Source organism: Homalodisca vitripennis, chromosome 7 (assembly GCF_021130785.1).
Source record: "Homalodisca vitripennis isolate AUS2020 chromosome 7, UT_GWSS_2.1, whole genome shotgun sequence".
NCBI lineage: Eukaryota > Metazoa > Arthropoda > Insecta > Hemiptera > Cicadellidae > Homalodisca > Homalodisca vitripennis.
Window position 1 is genome coordinate 99,527,330 of NC_060213.1, and position 9,747 is coordinate 99,537,076.

Consider the following 9,747-nt stretch of genomic DNA (forward strand, 5'->3'; position numbering starts at 1 on the left):
TCAAGTCTGTCGGTCTGTACGCACAATATCTCGATAACTAACTAACCTTTTGACTTCAAATTTTGCACAAAATCTTCACTTCTACAAAAGCAACATCCAGTTTGATCATGTAGCAATCCTCCATGACATTTACCAGAACTTTAGTGAACATTTTTGCATTGATCTTAAAGATAACTAAAAAATCGTAAAATAAATAATTTTTTTAACTGAAAAGAAATACTTTATATGACTTTTTAAACTAGCACATATAAAAATGTTTTAAGTCACATGTTACACATATTGCCTACTGAAATTAGATATAGACGTTATTTTGCATGCTATCTCAGCGAGGCCTGTTACGTGATGCCCTGTAATAAATATATGAACATCACAACGCATTTGTATGATTTCTTGCCAAGAGAACAATTTAGGACTGTACATTTATTAGATTACTTATCCTTATTTACAATGTAAATTCTTGTGTTTTTTTTTTTTTTGTATTTTTTTTCTTAAAGTTAGACAAATTTCTGGATATAGGAATTCTGTAATATTGGAGAATAAAACAACAGAAAAGGCAATACACAGCTTACGTACTATGATTCATAGCTTCCTTTAAACAAAAGTCTTCTCATATGTAGAAAAACACACTTATTCTAAATATAGTGGAAGTATTAACCAATATAACACAATAATATGTAATTAAATTATATGTACTGGGTATGAACATCAATAAACAACTCTAGGTTCTTAAAAGCAATAGGAAAATTATTAAAAGCACTATTATAAGACAAGGAAAACAAATTTATCACTTTCTGTGAAAATTATCACAAATACTAATAAAATAAACAAAGTAATTAACTATAAGGTTAGAACATTTAACAAAGTGGTTCCAAAATGCATTTTCAGGGTGGCTTTCCTAATCATTACCCATACTACCCAATATTTTCAGTACTGTGGTTGGTATTTCGATTAACACTTGTAGCTTGACTGTGCGATGACATTCCTTCTTGCTCATGCCGCCAGGGGGAGAGTGAGACAGCATACACGGAACCCAGCCCGCTAGAGACGTTCGTGTCTGAGGAAGGCAGTACGGCGCTGGTTCACCACTCGGGAGAAGAACCCACCCCCAACACTGGACTGTCCCAGAGTGATCTCAGCGTATCGTCGGGTGGCTCGGCCAACCCCAGCTACTGCTACGGCAACCAGGTCGAGTACTTAGGGGATGATCGGGATATCCTTCACGAGGTTTGTAATCAAACCCAGTACTTCCTTGAAAGAATTCAAACATTTTATGTATTTACCAATCATATAAATAATATTCTCTAAAGTGAAAACAATTTATTTTAAAATGAAAATCCGAGCTAATTTTCAGTTTCAACCTAAAGAAGAATGTTCAACCTATAATGTCATTATACTAGCCAGTAGTGCTACATATGATTAGTAATTTTATTTATAAAACCCAGGCCAATCAGTATATTACTTATCCTATCTAAATGCCTTGAAAGAGGATAGTTAGCAGCTCACTTATTATTTGTAAAAACCAAGACATCCTGACTCAATCTTAATCAGCATTTTCCTAGAATCATAGAACTACTAATACCTAATTAAAAAATTACTGATGAAAATTGTTCAGTAATGGATAAAAATCAGGCAACATTTACTGTATACAGTCTGTTTTTCCAAGGCCTTTTCTGAGTTTACCAATCAGAAAAGATGTACCCAATTCCTCCTCATTAAACTAAGGGATTAAGATTTCATTAATGATTGTTTTAACCTGTTTGTTCTCTATCTCACTGTACTGCAAATAAATTTTAAGGAAGGAGAAAATAATATCTGACTGGAAACTTTATTGGCGTTCCACAGGGTTCTATTCTGAGTCTACTTTTTTCACTTTACATAAGTAGCGTTTCATCATTAATATTAGACATTCAAATGTCCATTTATTTTTGCATATAGTTTAAATTGGACATATTTTAACTCATATGCATATTTTAAACCATACTGACACGTCTGATATATAAAAAAGACTATTTTGTTTTACTATTGAATTCAGATACAAAATCAACTGTTTTTTCAACGAAACGGCATAGGTTGCAGTTAAATTAAAGCTAAACTAAGACCATACTTATAGATACCAAATAACTCAGCAATCTCTTAGTCAATGTACCAAAACTTATACTAAACAATTACGAACCTCAGTACTTGAATAGGCCTACTAAACTAAAAATCTCTTAAACAGTATGAACACATATTTGAAATTTAAAATAGACTGATCAAGTAACTGCAATTGTTAGAAGAGTTTTTGCCTCCATTTACTGTTTAAAAGGGTTTCAGTATACCTACCATTGAATAAACAAAGTAATGTCAGTCAAGATTCTTGTGTTTACTAATTTTAGTTATTTTGACATAAAGATAAAGGACGAGACTTTTGAGCTGTCAGGTAGGCCTCAGAGAGCCAAAAATTATTGTATGCGATTTAATTTCAATCTTTGACGTGCTAACATCTTTATTCTTATTTCCAGGCAACTATCTTCACTTATACTTCACAATTTTGTTATTATCATATCCTCAGTATTTTATAATCAATCATCACGTTAACATCCTGCAGGTACATTTCCGACATAGTTTGTTTCTTATCTAGTATCAGTGGATAACCTTCATCCAGGGCTGCTTCTATAGTTGCTATTTGTATTAATCGTTTATCAGTTTTCAATACGTCGTTCACTGTTCAAACCGGTTGATTGTGAAACTCGATCTCTGACAATGTCAGAAATATCGAGATCCGTCCTCGCTTTAGTGTTGTGTTGCGGGCTGTGTAGGGTAGGTGATTTGTAGGGCCTTTGGGGTGCATGTGGACAGGTGAATTGCATGGTTGCACGCGTGAGATTTTAAATTGTATGTAGGGTAATACCTAATTTATGAATTTAATAGTTTAACTGAAAATGTTTATTTTTAACGTTGTTTGTTGTTTGTTTTATAAACATGTTGTATTTAATACTACTAGCTTAGTAAAATATATATTTATGCTTATTTTTTATGTTCTGTAGCTTGAAATAAAAGTTATTAGCCCTATTATTATTTTTTTTAATGAACGCCAGAGGACTAAACAGCCCTAATCACACCGCAAACAAATACAGATATTTTTCATTTCTTTAATTTGATTTCATTGCATCTTAATGATTATAAATGAAAAGGTTCTAGTACAAAGTCTCCGTATTTCAATCGTATCTGCTTAATTGCCTTATTTAACCAGATATATGAGTGAGTTTATAATACACATAAACTAAAAAAATGTTTACAAAACTTTAGTAAAACTTGGTCACTTATAAAATCGTTATTTAACTTGTACATACGTTACTTATATTTTAAAACGTTTCTTGCCATAATCATGAATTTGTATCAGTGTTATTAGATGATAATAAAAAATCATTCATATTTAAATATACAATCCGTATAACTTTTTCCAAAATTTAAAAACTAAAAAAAATTCAATAGTTGCAAAAACATAATGTCTTTTATGTTAGAATGAATAACTGAAAATATAAAATTTCCTGTTAAACAACAAATTTCTTTAGCAAATTGGCTGAATACAAACCAAAGAGCTAAAAATTAAACGACAAATTATTTTCCAAATTAATTAAAACTCGACATCTATGTTATATTTTATATTTATTTTCGTACCCCCCCCCCCACCCCCCCCCCCCCCCACCCCCCCCCCCCCCCACCCCCCCCCCCCCCCACCCCCCCCCCCCCCCACCCCCCCCCCCCCCCACCCCCCCCAAATCATATTAATGTTAAGTTATAATAACCTGGTCATATAAAATCTGAGTACTTGTAAAACGACTTGTGAACAGTCAACAAGTTACAAGGCAGCGACCGCCATGGCATAAATGTTTTTATTGTCTATCGGTTATATATGTGCAGTTTGTGAAACCCTGCATACATACTCAAATTAGCTCCGTCATTTCGGAAATGGTAAAAATTTGGAACGAAAGAATTCATTGCTGAAGATAACTGGCAGTAGACACAAACATATATTTTTACAGTATTTTTTAACTTTTTATTTGATTAGTAATAAAAGTTTAAAAAAGAATACTTTGGGTTTAAGCCCAAGAAATTTGAAAAGAGTTTGTATACTTTGAACTGTCTCTAATGAAATAGTTCTGGTGATCTTATTCACTGACATTTAGTATTAATATTTTTTGTAAAAAACGAAGTTTACACGTGCGTTTCGCGATTATGTTAATTATTTAGATTATATTTATGTTCCTCTGATTAAATCGGTGTTAAATACTTTACATTGTGTTCACAAAATCACAGATTATGATATTAAAACGTACAAAAAAGTCAAAATGTTATGACGGTGAAGGCTTAAATGGTCCAGTAGGTTATCTAAATACAGTAGTTAGAAAATTCAGGAGGCGATGAAATAAAAATCAAACCTTAATGTTCTAAAAATAAGCCAAAGTTTTGAGATGACACAGTTTATATTAGGGACCATTACATAGTACGAGAGACACATTGGAGTATGGTGAAATCTCGTACAAACTTATTCTTGTGGAAAAATTATTGCATTGGAACTATTACATAGCACTAAAATAATAATAAATCAAATGAGGCTTTTCCTGTGCGTTTATAATATTATGTAACAAGGATCTGCATCATTGTAAGTATATCGTCGTTGTTTTGCGGCACGTTGTAAGTAAAGATTAGCAACGAGTTTTGAAGAGGAATAACTGATGAGGATGATGGTTAGGGGGTGTTGGGGGATAGTGACGGGAGGTAGATGAGATCATCATCAGTCTAATTACTTCCTGTCTAAGAACTCTCTACCCAGTTCTGACTAATGTCCGCGCTCTTACGCAATTTTCAAGACATATTATAATTAACAAGGAGTATGCCACAACAGTCGTGAAACAAGCTTCCCTAACGTTGATAGAAATATAGGTAATATCATTTTTTAGATATCCTACACAAAGACTGACAACCAGAAGAAAAAGTTTGGTACATCCCCTAGCAAACAAAAGGAAACTGTGCCATCAAAATCTTTCCCGAAATATCTTGTCAATATATAATGGCATATACTTTGTTTGAAATTTATTTATGACGATGTAAGGCTTGTAAAGGAAACACGACTTTTCCGGACATTTGACATCGTTCAGTGAAACAAATAATCAGTAACACTACGTTTCGAGATCTGCAATCTGATCTCTTCTTCAGGTATATAACTAACCTAATACATGGGTAACCGCCATTGTGACCTGTTCTCTGTAGTTCAGTCTTAATGATTAGTGTTGTGTATAGTTTTCTATTAAGTGCATGTTTTTATTGTTATTGAAGTTGACACACACAACATGTTGGTTGTGATTCCCGACTTAGGCGTATCCAACGCTTTGGTATGATTTGTTTTATTTTGAACCTAGTTTGTAATTATGTATTAAGTTGGTTATTAACCTGATGAAGAGATAAGATTGCAGATCTCGAAACGTAGTGTTACTGATTTTTGTTTCACTGAACGATGGCAATTGTCCGGAAAAGTCCTGTTTCCTTCAATGCCATATCATTGAACTCGATTTATAAAATGTTTTAATCTGTGGTTTTCCAGCTGTTTACCATCAAGGGTACTCAAAAGATAAATATAAATTTCGATCATTTTCATCCAAATACTATGGAATGATAGGCATCATCATAAAGCTCAATATTTTTTATACCGTTCGTGAAAAAATATAGCTTCGTGCCAAATTCCAAGTCTATAGTTAAGTTCGTTCTGGGGATATCGTGTGGACAGACAGAAATGAAACTTTTCCTACCCCTTTTTTTATTAACGAAAACAAACAGAGTATTGAAGTGTTTTTGTGGCTGAATACAATAAGAAAGGAAAAAAAATAACTGAAATAGTAAAACCACTACTCAACACGAAGTATGTACTACAACAGGCAAGTGGTTACTGAGCTGGAAGTACTATTGGGTGAAACGGAACGTTTAATTCAGTTCATGCTGTTAAACCAATCAATTCATTTATTGCCTCTAGAATCGTAAAGATAAAACCATCGTATAAAAACATATTGATATAACTTATACGTAAATTACTAATAAAGTTTTCTGAGATGATGTCATATTGAAACCTTAGAAGGTTAGAGTTATTAAAACGAAAACATTGTATGATAGATGAACGAATATGATATCCTTACTTACTGGTAGTAAAAATGTTTAATAAAATATTGTTTTATATAAAACATATGTATTAAGATTTCATAACTAAGCGTTTTAAAAACAACTATATTTCTGAATGATAGTATTGTTACGGTCATTTAGGTACCATAGTGATATATTTATAAAATAATTCATAGAGTATGCTGTGTTTTTTACAAAAATATATAGGTTATGCTAAAAGAATTTCGGAAATACATAAACATTTCGTCTTTATTTAACTATGCAGTATTTTAAAAACCTAATCCAAGTGAAAATGTTTCTTTTTCGTTAAATTTTCATAATTGTGAAAATGATTCGTAAATTTACATCAAAATAAGATTGAAATATTAAAACTGAAAAATTTATATAATAGGCCTATTCAGCTCATAACTGTAATATTATTTGAATTCCATAAATTGTTTCTTGCAATAATTGTGTGAACTATAAACGGTTTTAGAGTACCATCGTATTTTTTTAAAAAAATTACTGAATCTACTGGATAGCTAAAGTTTTGGTTAAAATAATCTTATGCAATGAAGCACATAATCCGCAGAAAAACAGTGTGAAACGTCCAGACGAAAACATCCGGATGAATCATCGATTGATAAAAACGTTCTTCTGTCCCACCACTAACCGGAAGGCGCAGAGACAAAAACAGAATAGAGCGGGAGGAAGAGGGAAATAGGTGGATCTTTTTTCTTACTTTTACACCTATTTATTCATGTTGCCATCAAGATCAACGTGTCTTTCCAAATTTAATTGGATGAGATACCTAAATATTTAAATCGTAATTACTATTTTTAGTTATGTATTATTGTCGTTGTTAACTAATTTCAGATAGGATTAAAAAATATTATTTTTAGCTAGATAATAGTGTTTAGGATTGGACTATTAGACCAGCACTATTGAGGTATTAAAACGTTTCTACAACCTCTTTTTCTGTGTTGTTTTTGAGGAGTTAGAAAATACTAGTCAAAAAAGCATCTTTCGGTTTTTTTTTATTTACGACTGGAAACGTCAATGATACTTTTATCCTTTTTATTGAGCAAGATAATGAACTATGATTGTTCCATTATACAGTCATACAGCAATAACCTTTTTACTCTATGTGTAGATAAACACCGTAATACAAAACCCCCAAACACAGCTATAGTAATATAAAATAGCAAAATGCTCCTTTTATTTTTTAAAATACAAAATATTTTTCAGGCAAATATATCAGACGATAATAGTTTGCATAGTGATTAAAACAGGGTTTGTATACAATGGTTTTGTTCACAAAGTTTTCAAAGTTCGTAACTAACGCTGTAACACTACGAACCCAAAATTGACTACAATATGAGGTTTATATTGGTCAGAGATGTGTGATGATATTTTCAAAAGCAGAGATCATCAAAAGTACATTACCAATTTACTTTTTATATCGTAGTGCTCATTCCTCGTTTAGTAACGTGTAACCAGGCCATGTTCTGTCCTTGTTATAATAAAAGCACGGATCATCCAAGTCCTTACTATGTTACGTTTTGTCTCTTGGCGCTCATTTAAATTTTAAAGTGAATCGAGGTAACGTTCTGCCCTTTTAATAACAAAAGCAGAGATAATCCAAGCATATTGCCACGTCACTTTTGATCTGTTGACGCTCATTTCTCGCTAAGTAACTTGTATCCATCTCGTGTTTAGCCTTTGTTATAACAATGAATCGAATATATTTTATACTATGTTATTTTATATCGTTTCAGTGTGAACTATAAACATCGTTTACTAAATATTTAACTAAAGCTCTATTGAATTCCTAAACTGGAATGCTAAAAGTATTTTCTCATCCACCACTTATTTACAACAATGTCAACAGGTTCAAAGACCGAAACAAAGTTTCACGTTTGTAGGAAAATATAATAGAATGTTCTTCCACAAAACTTCCTTCAGATAGTGTAAGAGCCGGGAGCCAATTTACAGTGTATAAACACTCAACCTGCCTATTTAAATCGATAAATGAATTTATCCTAAGAATTAAATCGATCAACGGTCATGGTTTACGTACAGGTCGGAATGGGACCTGTACGTAAATGTTTATCAACATTGTTAAAAATATGGCATCATAGTTTTTCTGAAACTAAATTTGTCTAAGCTTAGGTAACTTGAATCGGATTGTTATATACAGAAATATTAGTTAAATCACCGCCAGACAACTATATATCGAGACTGAAGATCACCAGTTTAAGGACCTGTATACAGTTTGCTGACTGAACCTTTGTTTTTGTGTGTGTAAAGCAGATAAAAATACAATATCTACAATATTATTTTACACAATTTTTTTTATAATAGTAAAAAGTCTTACAATTTAGTTTCAAGATAAACGACTTTGTGTGTTTATACAATGTAAGTTTTCTCTTAGTTCATGGACTAAAAATAGACTTGTTATTGTCTAAAAAGTTCGGTTTTGTTACAATAATGAATGTAATCGGCTGAGCATTAATGAGGTATTTCACTGTAGGTGCTAGAAGATCTTCATATCTGTCTTATTGTCTCTATGCCTGTCTGACCACAAGAATAATCTAACTGACAGGCTTTTGCATCAGCTTCATTTTTAAGAGCTATTCTGAGTTTGATGAAGGTTTTCATATTAGTTTTATAGTATACATGAAAGCAACGAATAGATAGCTGAGTAAATAAATTTGAAAATAAGCAGAGTATAATCATATTGTATGTGAAATGTTAACAAATTTAGCTTACTCATACTGTATAAAAGTAATAGAGTGGAAAGTCAGTGTTTAAATGCAGTGAAAAGATTTGATTTGAGCTCTTTCATCGTAGTAACATGCCAACCTCATCAGTAGTTTTATTATTCAAACACTGCTATGAAACCTACCTCGATTAACAAACATGGGAATTTTGGCAAGATGTCCCAAGTAAGATTTCATATGCAGACGTTACATTTTCACGGATTCTTATTATTACATAAACAAGAATGATTGTGTGATTGTACCTGTCCTACCATGGAATTTCTGACACAACTTCTCATATTTATTTAAATGGATGTATACTTATTTTCCATAGGACTGCATTTGAACATTTTTATCTAATCTTGAGCAGCATGTACGTAATCTACGTACATAGGGTGGACGTATTCCTACCTTGTATATCTGAAACATATAAAAGAACACAAACAGCATTATTAGGCAAGTAAAATACAATCCTAAACGTAACATTTTTGGTGTCAATATCTCTGCAAAACTTTAAATGTATATGATAACATGTATTAACGATAATTTTAAAAAAACATAAAACTTAACACACGATTTTATTTCCTGCAACCAATTGTTGTAATATTAATTTTCATTTTGCATAACTAATATTCGTTTAAGGCAAATAAGCTCTGTAACAGACAAAAGAACAATATTTCTGCACTATATTACAGACTCATAAGGGATAAGTTTTAAAGTTAAATGTTTCATATAGACATTATGGGTACCCTTCAATGTTTAATTTGTAAGACACTATCTGTTTGCGATTATTCTGGTTGAGAATGTTAAAGAAGGTACATAATCTCTCTGCTCGCAAACTGTCTAATATATG

General features: G+C 31.9%; 1 protein-coding gene across 1 annotated transcript in view; it reads left to right on the forward strand.

Moving 5' to 3' along the window:
* LOC124366821 overlaps positions 1-9,747 on the forward strand; it is a 52,760-nt gene that overhangs the window by 42,611 nt on the left and 402 nt on the right. Inside the window, exon 6 of the mRNA XM_046823423.1 lies at positions 1,003-1,224. Coding sequence (XP_046679379.1) covers positions 1,003-1,224 — 222 coding nt within the window. The remainder of the gene's footprint in view (positions 1-1,002; positions 1,225-9,747) is intronic.